The 14502-nt window shown below is 50.9% G+C and overlaps 2 protein-coding genes and 1 long non-coding RNA gene across 19 annotated transcripts; 1 reads left to right on the top strand and 2 right to left on the bottom strand.

The window, feature by feature from the left end:
• Window positions 1–4069: 4069 nt before the first annotated feature.
• TMEM25 (transmembrane protein 25) lies at window positions 4070–8793 on the bottom strand. Of its 14 annotated transcripts, XM_023208383.2 has the most exons (9): window positions 8653–8793; window positions 8031–8127; window positions 7444–7755; window positions 6697–6987; window positions 6353–6484; window positions 6014–6044; window positions 5772–5872; window positions 5545–5634; window positions 4070–5392 (listed from the first exon to the last, which is right to left on the bottom strand). In XM_023208383.2, exons 2-9 carry the CDS (start codon window positions 8098–8100, stop codon window positions 5319–5321), a joined length of 1101 nt encoding a protein of 366 aa, XP_023064151.2. In that variant the 5' UTR covers window positions 8101–8127; window positions 8653–8793; the 3' UTR covers window positions 4070–5318. The 14 variants fall into 14 exon arrangements, with proteins under 14 accessions (XP_023064151.2, XP_023064147.2, XP_023064150.2 ...); XM_023208379.2 differs by having other exon boundaries at window positions 4070–5634; XM_023208382.2 differs by having other exon boundaries at window positions 4070–5631.
• TTC36 (tetratricopeptide repeat domain 36) lies at window positions 8675–13051 on the bottom strand. 4 transcript variants are annotated; one of them, XM_023208388.2, is made up of 4 exons: window positions 12466–13051; window positions 12028–12159; window positions 11306–11494; window positions 8679–9244 (listed from the first exon to the last, which is right to left on the bottom strand). In XM_023208388.2, exons 3-4 carry the CDS (start codon window positions 11433–11435, stop codon window positions 8982–8984), a joined length of 393 nt encoding a protein of 130 aa, XP_023064156.1. In that variant the 5' UTR covers window positions 11436–11494; window positions 12028–12159; window positions 12466–13051; the 3' UTR covers window positions 8679–8981. The 4 variants fall into 4 exon arrangements, with proteins under 4 accessions (XP_023064155.1, XP_023064156.1, XP_023064157.1 ...); XM_023208389.2 differs by having other exon boundaries at window positions 11306–11471; XM_023208387.2 differs by lacking the exon at window positions 12028–12159 and having other exon boundaries at window positions 8675–9244.
• Window positions 10162–14319, top strand: LOC111540214. The gene is made up of 2 exons (XR_002730917.3): window positions 10162–12609; window positions 13038–14319. It is a non-coding gene; the product is annotated as an uncharacterized LOC111540214 (long non-coding RNA).
• The last annotated feature ends 183 nt before the right edge of the window (window positions 14320–14502 follow it).

Below are 14502 nucleotides of genomic sequence, written 5' to 3'. Positions count from 1 at the left end.
TGGAGTGCAATGGTGCGATCTCGGATCACTCCAATCTCTGCCTCCTGGGTTCAAGTGATTTTCCTGCCTCAGCCTCCCAAGTAGCTGAGATTACAGGTGCCCAACACCATGCCCAGCTAATTTTTTTGTATTTTTAGTAGAGATGGGGTTTCATCATGTTGACCAGGCTGGTCTCAAACTCCTGACCTCAGGTGATCTGCCCGCCTTGGCCTCCCAAAGTGCTGGGATTACAAGTGTGAGCCACCGTGCCCAGCCTGTTTTTATTTTTTTATTTTTATTTTATTTTTTTAAGTTAAACAAAATTGGCAAAACTTTAGCCAGACTAAGAAAAAAAGGGAGAAGACTCAGATAAAATCAGAGATGAAAAAGGAGACATTATGGCCAGGCGCGGTGGCTCATGCCTGTAATCCCAGCACTTTGGGAGCCTGAGGAGGCCAGATCACCTGAGGTCAGGAATTTGAGACCAGCCTGGCCAACATGGTGAAACCCTATCTCTACTAAAAATACAAAAATTAGCCAGGCGTGGTGGTGCGCACCTGTAATCCCAGCTACTCGGAAGGCTGAGGCAGGAGAATCCCGTGAACTCAGGAGGCAGAGGTTGCCACTGCACTCCAGCCTGGGCAACAAGAACAAAACTCTGTCTCAAAAAGAAAAGAAAAAGGAGACATGACATTACAATACTTCAGAAATTCAAAGGACCTTTAGTGGCTACTATGAGCAATTATATGCCAAGAAATTGGAAAATCTAGAAGAAATGGATAAATTCCTAGACACATACACCCTACCAAGATTCAACCATAAAGAAATCCAAAACCTGAACAGGCCAATAACAAGGAACAACATGGAAGCCATAATAAAAAGTCATTCCGGCTGGGCATGGTGGCTCAGGTCTATAATCACAGCACTTTGGGCGGCCAAGGCGGTGCACACCTGTAATCTTGTTTACAATAGTCGAAAGGTGGAAACAACCCAAATGTCCATTGAAAGATAAATAGATAAACAAAATGTGTATATGTAAGTAATGGAATGCTATTCAGCCTTAAAAATGAACAACATTCTGACACATGCGACAATATGGATGCCTTTTTTTTTTTTTTTTTTTTTTTGAGACAGAGTTTTGCTCTTGTCGCCCAGGTTGGAATGCAACGGCGCAACCTCGGCTCACTGCAACCTCCACCTCCCAGGTTCTCGTGATCTGCCCACCTCAGCCTCCCAAAGTGCTGGGATTACAGGCGTGAACCACTACGGCTGGCCAACATTTCTCAAAAGAAGACATACAAATGGCTAACAGGTGTATGAGAAAATGTTCAACATCACTAATCATCAGAGAAATGCAAATCAAAACCACAATGAGCTTACCCCAATCAGAATGGCTATGATTAAGAAGACAAAGCTGGGCATGGTGGCTCACGCCTGTAATCCCAGCACTTTGGGAGGCTGAGGTGGGCAGATCATGAGGTCAGGAGTTCAAGACCAGCCTGGCCAATATGGTGAAACCCCGTCTCTACTACAAATACAAAAATTAGCCAGGCGTGGTGGTACATGCCTGTAGTCCCAGCTACCGGGGTGGCTGAGGCAGAAGAATTGCTTGAACCTGGGAGGTGGAGGTTGCAGTGAGCTGAGATCGCACCCCTGCACTCCAGCCTGAGTGACAGAGACTCTGTCTCAAAAACACAAGACAAATAATTACAGATATTGATGAGGATGAGGAGAAAAGGGAACTCTTATACTCTTATATTGGTGGGAATGTAAACTAGTACAACCACTATGGAAAACCGTATGGGGATTCTTTCTTTTCTTTGGAGACAGGGTCTCACTCTACGGCCCAGGCTGGAGTGCAGCGGGGTGATCTCAGTCACTGCAGCCTCCGCCTCCTGGGCTCAAGTGATCCTCTTGCCTCAGCCTCCCAAGTAGCTGGCACTACAGGTACATGCCACCACACCCGGCTAATTTTTGTGTTTTTGTAGAGATGGGAGTCTCACCATGTTGCCCAGGCTGGTCTTGAACTCCTGGGTTCAAGCGATCCACCTGCCTCGGCCTCCCAAAGTGCTAGGATTACAGGTATGAGTCACCACACCCGGCCTGTGATTTCTCCAAAAACTGAAAATAGAATTACCATTCAATTCAGCAATCCTACTTCTGGGTATCTCCAAAAAGGAAATCAAAATATCAAAGAGACACCTGCACTTGCATGTGTATTGCTGCACAATTCACAATAGCAAATATGCAGAATCAACCTAAGTGACCATCGATTGATGAATGGGTAAAGAAAATGTGGGATAAAGAAAAGAAGTGAGTTAAAAGGTACAAACATATAGTTAGAAGGAATAAATTCAATGCTTGATAGCAGAGTGGGGTGAGTATAGTTAACAAAAGTGTATTGTACTTGGGTAATGGACACCTTGAATATCCTAACCTGATCACTACATATTATACACATGTCACACCAGCCTGGGCAATAGAGTGAGACCCTATCTCTACACATTTTTTTCTTTTTTTTAAGGACGGAGTCTTGCTCTGTCACCCAGGCTGTAGTGCATTGGCGTGATCTCGGCTCACTGCTATCTCTGCCTCCTGGGTTCCAGCAATTCTCCTGCCTCAGCCTCTCGAGTAGCTGGGACCACAGGCGCATGCCGCCATGCCCGGCTAATTTTTTTTGTATTTTAGTAGAGATGGAGTTTCACCGTGTTCCCCAGGCTGGTCTCGAACTCCTGCGCTCAGACAATCCACCTGCCTCGGCCTCCCAAAGTGCTAGGATTACAGGCGTAAGCCACCATGTCCAGTCCCCCCAGATATTTTTTAATTAGCTGAGCACAATGGCACGCACCTGCAGTTCCAACTACTCATGAGGCGGAGGTGGGAGGATCCCTTAAACACAGGAGTTCAAGGCTGCGGTGAGCTATGACTGCACCACTGCTCTCCAGCCTGAGTGACAGAGCAAGACACACACACGCGTGCTCTCTCGAGCTCTCTCTCTGTATATACACATACATACATATATATGTAACAAAATTTCAATGAACCTCATAACTTTGTACCAAAAAAAATCACAGCCCAGTCTGAGCCTTCTGTTCCCATGGGCAGGACGAAGGGGCTCAGCATACTTTAGCCCAGTCCTGAGGTGGGAAGAAGCAGCTCAGTGATGTGGACCAAGTGAGAATGAGATGCTGGTTATAGCCAAGAGCCCCCCAAGCAGCACTCCTGAAATAGAGGATGCCAATCCTGCCACTGGGAACAGTGTAATTAAAGAAATATTATTTATTTTTCTGAAGCAAATTTGGTAACGTCAGAGCTGAGTGGTGGATATACAGGTGCTTGCCATATTTTTTTCCACTGTGAGACTGGAAAACTTCATTTAAAAAACATATTAGAAGAAGGCTGGGTGCGCTGGCTCACACCTGTACTCCCAGCACTTTGGGAGGCCAAAGTGGGCAGATCACTTGAGGTCGGGAGTTCGAGACCAGTCTGGCCAACATGGTGAAACCCCATCTCTACTAAAAATATAAAAATTAGGCCGGGCGCGGTGGCTCAAGCCTGTAATCCCAGCACTTTGGGAGGCCGAGACGGGCGGATCACAAGGTCAGGAGATCGAGACCATCCTGGCTAACACGGTGAAACCCCGTCTCTACTAAAAAATACAAAAAAAAAAAAAAACTAGCCAGGCGAGGTGGCGGGCGCCTGTAGTCCCAGCTACTCGGGAGGCTGAGGCAGGAGAATGGTGTAAACCCGGGAGGCGGAGCTTGCAGTGAGCTGAGATCCGGCCACTGCACTCCAGCCTGGGCCACAGAGTGAGACTCCGTCTCAAAAAAAAAAATATATATATATATATATATATATATATATATATATATATATATAAATTAGCTGGGCATGGTGGTAGGCGCCTATAGTCCCAGCTACTTGGGAGGCTGAGGCAGGAGAATCATTTGAATCTGGAAGGCGGAGGCTGCAGTGAGCCAAGATCGCACCCCTGCACTCCAGCCTGGGCGACAGAGTGAGGCTCCATCTCAAACAAAACAAAATAAAACAGAAATGAAAATATATTAATAGAAGAAATGAAGCAGAGATATGTAAATTAATTCAGTCAAGTTTATTAAACTTACTGTGTGCTCAGCACTGTCCTAGGCAGTAACATGAAAAACGTTACAAAAGAAGATCTCAACAAGGGAAAAATATATTCTGTACTATATTCATTTCCAATCATTTACATGTCGCCTTTTAAAGCGTTCTTAGGTCGTTTTGGGGTATGTGGTCTCCTCCTTTCTCCATGTCCCCCTAAAGCTTCCACACTGTTGAACTACGTGCTTGTGGCGACCATCCTCCAGGAAGGGCACCTTCCTGCTGATGGGGCAACCAGGGGTTGGTCAGGGCTGGGGTCCCATGGTGGAGGAGACATGCTGAGAGGAAAACCGTCAATCCCGAGAGCTCAGGACACTCCCAGTGAATCACAGAAGGCCAAACGTGGGGAAGCCACAAAGAGGGCTCTGGGCCCCTCACTCACCCCCTCCCCTAGGGGATGTGCTTAAAGTGCTAACACCGTAATACAATGATGCATAGCTACAAGCCGTCCTGGGTGCTACTAGACTCATCGCTTGCCTCTCCCTCCCTGACTTGTGCTAATACTGAGCGGTGGCACAGGCCAACAGAAAAGTCTAGTGCCCAGCGAAGTAGTAGAGAAGGTCCAACATGTAACCTAGAATTCTCTGGAGGAGGTGGGGAAGGAAGGGGCAGAGAAGAGCAGAGAGCTATGCAGCAAAAAGGACTTGTGCTTCGCCAGTGCCCCTGGGCCAGGGGTTGGTTCCTGTACAAAGGGCAATTTGGGTCTACATAGCTAGCAGGGTCCTCAGTTTTACCTGAGGGAACAAGGATACATAGCATAGGAAGGAGGAAAATCCATGCAGGGCCCTCCCTGTCCCCCACACAGGCACGCCTCCATGCCTACCGTACAAGGTGCTGTGGAGTACTGGGGTGGGCATACAGCAAGCCATGACACACTTGGATGCTGGATGACATCTGAACACCCTGGCCAAAGAGCTCCCTCTGGAAGGGCCCAGTCATCACATGCAGGGCCCGCCCTGAGTCAGCATGAGGGGCTTAGGTCCAACTGGTAGCCTTGCCAAAGATACCTGTGCCCCTGTGGGTTACAGCCCAGTGAAATGCATCCCATGCATGACATAGAGGGCACCCCAGCTAGGAGGGCAAGCAAAAGTGGCAGTGGCATGACCTCTTCACGTTGGTGACACAGCTAGGCAGAGGATGCCTTGGAGGAATGGGAGGGTGCCCAGAGGCCAAGAGAATACTCCTGTCTCGCCCTCGGCTCAGAGCCAGATCTCATCACTGCTCACGCTGGACACTCGATAGATATAGCCCAGCATTGGGAGGCGGATGAAACCTGCAGGATCCAAGAAGCCCGCAGGGACTCAGGAACGCTTGTTCCTTGGAACTTGGGAGAGTCCTCTCTGCCTCCTGGGCAGCTGGAGGCCTTTGGCATAAGCACAGGGCCGGGGGGCAGAGGAAAAGGGTGGCAGGCCCCTTCCCCAGTACCTCGGCTGGTGAGGAGGCCGCCGGGCTCCGGGTCCAGAAGCTCTGGCGGGCTGTTGTTCTGAGCCACCTGCCGGTCTGCTGGTTTCACTGCTGGTGGACAAAGAGGGCAGTGTTCAGCAAGAGGAGTGTGCCTGATGGGGCCTCCCCCTCCCAAGCACCAAGCTCTCTCTTTCTCAGAAGCACTTCTGGAGATGAAGCAGAGGCAAAGAGCAGGGCCCTGTACATACCTCTGGAATCTGGAGTGAGGTCATTGAGCTGAAGGTTGGACGGGAGGGACATGTTCTCTCGTGGCAGGCGCACGTTGTTGAGTTTTAGGTTGTTGGAGTCACTACAGGGAGGATAAAGGTCGGGATGGATATGTGTCCCAGCACAGGCACTCATGGCGGCCTCTACCAGAAACCGCAGGCTCCCTCCTGTCCCCATCCTGCATTTCGGTGAGGCTTGTCCACCCAGCCCCAGGAAGAATTACCTTGATATCAGAGATGGGCGCCGGGAGGGGCCTGCGGAGAATGAAACCATGTCCCTAATTCTCAATGTGCCCTCCCACGCTGGGCTCTCCTCCTACCCTTTCAGAGCCAGGACCCTCAGGCAAGGGGTCTCTCAAATGCCCAGGCTTGGCCCTGGGGCCAGAGACTGGGTTCCCAGTGCCTGACCCTGCTACCTGGAATGCATGTCACCCTACCCATGGCCACACCCTGGAAGTGCTCTGCCACCGTCAGAGACGACTGGTTCTGCCCAGCTGCACTTGCTGTCCTGGCTGCTGCTCAGCCTGACCTCATCCCCACTGCCCCCAGTGTCCCTGGCCTACCTTTGGTTTTCTTCTCTTTCCTACAGACCAGGCAGGCCACCAAGGTGCTGAACCCCACGAGGGTGCCCAGGGCAAGCCCAGCAGCCACAACAATGCCCAGCAGTGGTACTTCCACCCGGGTAGCCAGAAGCCCTGGAGGATGTCCTCTGGTTAGGTCCCAAGTGGGCAGTGCCCCAACCCCAACACGCCATAGGTACTACTCTGCCCTCCTTGCCCAGGGTGGCTGGGAACAGTCCATCCACAAGACCAACTCACAGGGAAACAAGCACTCCCATTTCGGTATGGGGATGTGGACCCCTGCACCCACCTGAGGCTTTGCTGGGCCAGTGGCTGGCCATGCTCACCTGGGGCTGGAAGTGAGGCACTGGTGACACCCACATCATTGGTGGCCACCACCGAGAGGTTGTGTGCCAGGCTGCGGAGCTGCAGCTGTACCGTATGGTTGGTGAGCCAGGGGTAGTTCTGCGCATCCAGCACCAGGAAGTCAGAGGTGTTGACAGTCACTGGCCCATCCTGGTCGATCCAGGTGACATTGGCAGGCGGGTTGGCACGCACCAGGGCAAACAGGACAACCAGGAGGCCTCGGCCCTGAGCTTCCTGGTACTTGGCGCCGACTTGGGCAATCTCTGGCTTGACTGGTGCAAAGCAGAGGCCAATATGCTCTTACCACAGCCCCTTATACTTCTGGCCCTTTCTTCCCAAACCCAGATGGGAGCCAGGGGCCTGGGCCTCTCCTCAGAGGGGACACTGAGGAACAGGATGGCTGGGTCTGCTGGACAGGCAGCATCTCGTAGTGATTATGAGTATAAATACTAGAGCCAAATGCCCAGATGTGAATCCTGGCTCTGCTTCCTACCAGCGGGATCATCACCCTGGGCGGATTGCTTAACCTCTTTTTGCCTCAGTTTTCTTATTTGTAAAATGGTGACAAAAATAGTAATGACCTCATGGGATTATTCAGAGGATAAAATGAGTTCATATTTGCAAAGTGCTTAAGTGTCTGCTAAATGTCCTGCAGACCACCTGCCTGGTGGGTGCTGGGGGTCCTTGAGCAGAGAACCTCTCTCCCTGCCCACCTCAGGGTCACTCACATTGCACATTGAGGATGACAGAGGCGTTGGCTGATCGGCCACTGCTGGGGTCCTGCAGGGAGCAGTTGAGCTCATGCTGGGCCCGGTGGGCAGTGACAGTGAAGGTGCTGGTGCCTCCAGAGAAGGCCTCCCCTCCCACGCTCAGCAGTCTTGAGGTGCTGGCCTCCTGCAGTTGTCCATCCAGATACCAGGCCAATCTGGGGGTGCCAGGCCCCCCTGCCACCCGGCAGGTGAAGGCGTGGCGTTCATTCTCCCGAAGCGCGCGCTCAGCCCAGGTCTGACCATTTATTTGTGGCGCCAACTCCCCCCAACCTGGAACACAGCAGGGGCCTCTGGGAAGGGGTCAGGCAGGGTTGGTACTGTGCTGTGACCAGGAATTGCCCCAGTGAGAGGAGCACCAGGCCAAGGGAAAGGGCGCCTGAGTCCTCTCACCAGGGACTGGCTGGTTGGACCTAGGTAGGTGGGTGAAGGGAACAGGGACTCCAGGGTTTGGGGCCTGGAGTAGGTACCCAAACAGAAGAGCAGACAGAGGAGTGAGGGGGCTTTGGTCCCAGAAGGACTTGGTCAACGACTGAACAGGGGTGTACCTGAGCTCAGAAGGGCTGGCAGGAGCAGCAGTGTGTGCCGGAGGGTGGCTGGGCCTGGAGGTAGCGCCATGGTGGCCCGGGCCTGGGCCCCAGGCTGCTGAGAGAAGGGGGCGGGCCTCCGTGTCAGCCAGGTGACAGCAGGCAGGTCTAGCAATTGCTCCAGGAATTTACTCTCCAGAAACAAAAAGAACCATGTACGGAGACACAAATGTAGACCAGCCCCCAGGGGCGAAGGCACGGACACGAACGGCAAAGCCCAAAGGTACAGACCCACCCAGCAGACACCTGGACATCCTGCAGGTGCAGAACCGAGCACTGACTCCAGGCTACAATACAGACACACGCCCGCAGATACGCAGAAGCAACCAGCATCCGTGCAACCACACCTTGCACACACGCACTCACACACACTCATACTCGGTCTCCACGCGCCCCTCCCCCAAAGGAATCGCCTTTCTCCCGATCCCATCCTCTCTCCTGCCCTGTTCCCTCTTCCATCCCTCGCCCTACGCCCCCTTTCCTGGTGTTGGTGGCTCCGGTGGATGTGGGCGGAAGAGGAGGGGGTCGGAGGGTGGGGTCGCGGATCATCCTGCCCCCGCCCCCCGCCACCGGGGCGGCTCACCTGGCTCCTTCCCCGAGCGCTGCCGGAGCAACTGCTCAGGTCTGATGAGCACCGCAGTCCGCTGCAAGGGCGGGGGCTGCGTCAGGCAGGGCCAATCGATGCCCGGGCCACACGGGCCCTCTCCCGGCAGGTGGGCGGTCGCGGCTCACCACCCGCCTGGCTGGTCCCTACCCCGCGCCGAGAGCCCCTCGCACAGAGTGCCCCCGCGTGCCCTTCTCTCCGGGCGCGGGCAGGACGCAGGAGCAGGCGGAGTCGGTTAGGCCCGACGGCTTTATTGGTTCAGGGCCCCCTCCCGTCCCCTAGTCCACGGACGCGCGGGCCAGCAGCGCTCAGCGGCTGTCGCGGGGGCGGCGCAACTGCCCCATCATGTCGGCCAGCATGCGGTTGCACAGCGCGGCGTAGGGGTTGAGCAGCACCAGCTGGCGCCGCGCGAAGGGGCTGCCCAGCCGTGCCGCCCTCTCGAAGTCCCTGCGGGCGTCGTCGTCTCGGCCCTGCAGCCGCGCCAGGAGGCCGCGCTGCACAAAGCTCTGGCGGGCGGCGCGGCCCCGGCCGCCGCTCAGCTCCACTGCGCGTTCCAGGTCCTCCAGGGCGCCTGCAGGACCGACGAGACGGGCGGGGCGGGGGTCAGCGGCCGCCGGGGCGGCCTTGCCGGAACCCCAGCCCACCTGCAGCCGCGCGGATCACCGTGGTCCTTGCGGCTCCCGGGCGTGGCCATTTACAACCCGCCTCGCACCTGCTAGAGGTACGGATCGTTATCCCCATTACACAGACGAAGACTGTGGGAGAGTCGAGAGGACTTGCCCAGGACTGTACAGCCGAGCCACTTAGTGGCAGAGCTGGGACTGAAGTCCAGGTCTCGCCTTGTTCCTATTATTTTCCACCGCTAATATAACGAAAACATGAACGTTGCAGGATTCTGAATGGTCACTATGTTTCTGAGTCTGGCCCACTGCCCGGGCAAGTAGCAGCCAATTTATTCCACACCTGTTATTAAGCATCCACTATGTGCCAGGTGACTGAATGTCAGGGTTCAAAAAAATAATATTACCTGCATAATCATTTCTTACAAGTACAATCAAGACAGTTTGTCATTGTTTTCCTTTTGAGGGCCCTTTTCTCTTTTCCATTGCTTGCTTTAGAACACATTCTCTCTCCCCTATATCCTGGACTGATTGCCTTTCGTTATTCTTTGGTTATCTCCATGTATCTAATTTCCTTGGTCCTGGAGCCAGCGCTGGCCTGCATCGTTTTTAGTTTTATTATTCTCATAAAATACTTGGGTTGGGCCTCAGAACTCTGAACTCAGAACCTCAGGCAGCCAGCCACCTTCTTAAGTCCATCAGGTTGGCTTCTTTCGGGCTCTGCTTCAATTCACTCATGTTCTCTAGTCTCCTAAAGAGCCCGAGCCTCCGGAGAAGCGCTCAGATTGCAGTACTCCTTGGTTTCCCTCAGAGGAGCTGGTCTGGAGGAATCTCTAGTTGGAAGCACCTCTGCATCTCTCTGGGGTTTTCGTCTGCAGGCTGTCTCCAGCGATCGGGGGGCAGATAAGCCTGGAAAGGGGCTCTTGGGAGGTTCCCATTGTTCTTGGAGTGGGCTCAAAACTCCCTAGCCTGGCATTGCTGGTTCTGGGAGCACCTGCGTCACCACTGCTCCTAACAGTCAAGTAGCACTAGGTTTCCGTGGTTTACACCTTCACATTAGCCTCATCTTTGGTCCCCAGTGTGGTCCCATTGTCTCCACTTAATTAGAATAACCTGAATGCAGCAGGAGTTTGATCCAGTCACTCTCCTGTTAAAATCCTTGGGTGATCCCCCATGTTTTCAAGACGGTGCAGTCTCAGCCTAATACTCCCAAGCTGTTCATCAGGCCCTTGCCCAGGGCTCCAGGCTCAGCTCTCCATCCCTCCTCCACTCCCTGCTCCACCCAGCCTGAAGACCTGAAGCTCTCTGTACTTGTGCCTGCTTTTTGGACCTCTACAGACTGTACCTTCTCCACTCACCAACTAACTCCTAGTCATGCTTTAAAACTCACCCTTCAGGAACAGGTCCCACGCTGACCCCTCTCAAACTTGTTTTGCTGGTCTCAGAATTAGGTGTCTGTTCGGCCCCCTGGAGTGGGAGCGTTCTGAGGAGCAGTATCGTGGGGATTAAGAGCACACACTCTGGAGCCCTACCACCTGGTTCACATCTCAGCTCTGCTGCTACCTGACTGTATGATAGTGGGCAAGTTACTTAGCCTCTCCATGCTTCAGTTTCTTCATCTATAAACTGGGGATGACAATGGTACCTACTTTTTAGGGTTGTTGTGAGGATTGATTTACTAGTTTATATGTAAAGTGATTAATGCCTGGTACATAGTGACTGCTGTATAAATGTTGGCGATCCATATACCCTTTATCTCAGTGTCCTCAGCACCAGCCTACTGCCACATAGTAGGCTCTCATTAACTGTTCCTTAATGGAATGCAGTCTCTTCTGAATTTCACATTAGCCCCATGATATTAGCAGGGCCCCTGATACATCTCCTACCTTATAGGTAAGAAGACGGGCTCCAGAGGGGTTTAGCGAGGCCACCCCAGCCCCACAGCCACTTCATTTCTGGTCTGTGCCCTCCCGTGGGCCCTTTTGCAGAGGACACAGGGCATCTCCCCTTACCTGCCACGTCTCCCTGGAGTCGCCGGGCCTGGGCACGGTTGTTGTAGGCTGAAGCCCTCTCAGGCAGCAGGCAGATGGCTTGGCCAAACCTCTCCAGGGCTGTGCTGAGGTCCCCAGCCTCTGCTGCCATCACCCCCTGCAGCTCCAGGGCCTTGGACTGTTCCAGCTGTGCTTGAGGGAAAACTTCATCTGGGCCAGGGAAGGAGCCAGGAGGGGCCAGGTGTGCAATCGGTAGCAAGAAGAAAGAGCCACCTCAGGCTTTGGAATTCTGAGATCTGAGACAGAGCTGACTGGGAATGGGTCACAGCAGGGGTCAGCTGCAGCGTTTGAGGTAGGGGGAGATGAGGTCACTAAAGCTGGGAGCTAGCATTGCCTGAGTTCCAAGGGACCTGGAAAGGGGCTTTGGTTGGTTCCCCATTGCCAAGAGAATGAAGCCCAAACTCCTCAATCTGTTAAAGCACTTGCTCCAGGTCACACAGGCCATACATTGCAGAGCTTGGATTTGAACCCAGGTCATTCTGGCTCCTGTCTGCATTTTACTCTACTACACTGCCTCTTATGCAAAGGCCACCATGACATTCCCAGATCATGAACATCACTTCTTATGTATCCCTCAGTGTTTCGGCCTGAGTTAGTAAGGTGTAGGCTTTAATTCTCAGAAACAAAAGATATCAAAAACTTCTTCATTAGGGACTAATGGAAAAGCCAGTGAACACACTCACTGCAGAAGAGTTAGCTTGGAGCTTGGCTTGTGACAGTGTTTAACGGATACTAGTGCTTGCTTTATTGGAACCACTCAACTGAGCAACCATGCCCTGCCTTATTTCAGTCTTCCGTTCTGGTGGTAGTATTCTCTGTTATGACAAAAATATGAGAGTTTAACATCACCTGGCAGTTAAGTTTGGATCATACAATCAATTAAGTGGTAAGTTCAGAGGCCTAAGAGCTGATGGATTCAGAGACAAACCCCGGCTTATTCCTCTTGGCAGAACGTCTCTTACCAAACCCCCATCAGTGCACTAAGGAGCAGCCAACCTCTCTGATTCCAATCTCAATCATAATCATGGAACAAGGGGCCTTATAAGACCACTACCTCTGCCACCTCGGGAGGCCAGCAGGCCAGCCTATATGCAGAGCTATACTTCAGATCAAATGCCCACCTTCTTTTTGTTCTTCCTTTTCTGCTTCCTCTCCGAGGTCCAGTCCAACAATGTCTCCAAATGGGGTGTCAGGGTTGAAGATGGCCTGCAGCACTGCCCGATCATTTGGAGTCCCCATGGTGCCCAACTCCAAAATCCCAAAAGGTGACTCCGGATGAGAGAAGAGGGAGGGACGTGGTGAGGGTGGAGCCTCCAGCAGGAAGTTGATCTGAAAGGATGAGGACCACCCCTTCATGAGGAGTGTCTCCCTGTCCTTGGCCGTTAGCATTTGCTCAACCTGTGGCCTGGAGGGTTGACCCTGGCTTGGCAGACTATTTGGTTACTTCTCAACTGCCTCTGCCCCCAGGAGAAACAGTAAACAAATCCAGCTTCAGCCTTAAGGTGGAGTGCAGCTAAGAGAAGGTGTTCTCCAGCTTCTCCCTGAAATGCTTTGTTTATTATATTCACAGTTGAGGAGAAAATAGTTAAAAATCACTACTTGACCTCCTTGGATAAAACAGGGGAGCTATGTAGAAGGTAAAGGCCCTGTTCCTTTGTGCTCTTGACCCTGCCTCATATCCACAATTAATTAGGTCCTGAACATACATCACTGATGAAAAAGGAAGAAAATACAGTCGAGAGCCAGTGTGGAGCGGACCTGAAGGTGGGCGACAGGGAATGATTTAGTGATGCCACCTTAAAGTCGACTGTGGAAGGTACTTTGTGACCAGGTCACAGGCCATGCCCCTCCCCCTTTTCTCCACCCTCTCCAACCAAAGCCAAAAGGAAGCTTAACCATGTGCAGCAATAAACTTGACATGTTTATTAATTAAACTATCACTTAAATAAAAAAAAGTGCATAGAAAATAAACATGTTTAAAAACTCCTTTTTTTTACAACTATGTACACTTTTTACTTTTACATTCAGTCTTTCGTAGAGAGCTTTCAGCATTATTATTTTTTGAACTATTAAAGTATTTTCCTTCATCCCTGTCACAGGGAGTTAACACTGATGGACTTTAGACACATTTTCTTTTTTTTTTTTTTTTCTCTTTTTCTCTAACCAGAAGCTTGGAAGAACACAAGGAAAAAAAAACAGATCTGTTATACATGATAAAGTTGTCAAAAAATGTCTTATTTCTAGAAAAGAAGCTTGTCATCTGTTGAGCTCTTGAAACAATTATTCAACTACCTGTATTTACTAAAGAGACTGTTAAAAGTTCAATAAAAGAAACACCACAATTCTATTTTCTTGGTTGAAAGACAGAACTAGAGTACCTCGGAACAAGATACCAGGAAAGCACAGAACACAATTTTCCCCTAAATGCAGGTGGTAACCCCAACATTCATAACCAAAAATAGAGAAACAAGGAGGACAGGTACTGACTGGCAACATTCATGGGCAGAAAAAAATCCAGGTGACACCATGTCTGCATTTTTCTCTGATCCGAGGAATGGACTATTCTACCATTCCTTTATGGTTAGAGGTTCCCCCCATTTCGGGAATCAGAGGAAAGTGAGCCTGACATCTTCCTGCCGCTACTAGCAACTGTAACACAATCCTTATCTATAGTGTTAAGAGAATTAAAAGCCATGGACTGAACTAGGCTTTGTTACATGGTGCATTACTATATTAGTTCCTATATATATCATATTTATATTTATTTGAAAACCAAAACAAACAGAAAGTTGCAAGTTTCCAGAGTGTGTGACTTGACTAGCATTCATGATTCGGCACAGAACCATCTGCTCAATAACCTTGTATTGCTTTAAAATGAAGGAAATGAAACATAAAATTACACCCAGCCCTTTGCAATGACCCGCTTTTCCTTAAAAACAAAAACAACTTGATTTCTATTAAAAAAAAAAAAAAAATCCCAAACCAAACTTAAAAGTTAACATCTGACAAGGTTTTGACCTTTAGTATTTTCAGATATTTGATTGAACGTCAGTCCTTTAGAAAGATACATTCATTAGAAGATTTTTTAAAAATTTTTGTGTATGTGTTGTATTTTTTTTTCCTTTTTTTTTCCTTTTTTTTTTTTTTTTTTTTTTTTT

Source organism: Piliocolobus tephrosceles, chromosome 13 (assembly GCF_002776525.5).
Source record: "Piliocolobus tephrosceles isolate RC106 chromosome 13, ASM277652v3, whole genome shotgun sequence".
Classification (NCBI taxonomy): Eukaryota; Metazoa; Chordata; class Mammalia; order Primates; family Cercopithecidae; genus Piliocolobus; species Piliocolobus tephrosceles.
This window is presented reverse-complemented; position numbering and strand designations above follow the sequence as displayed.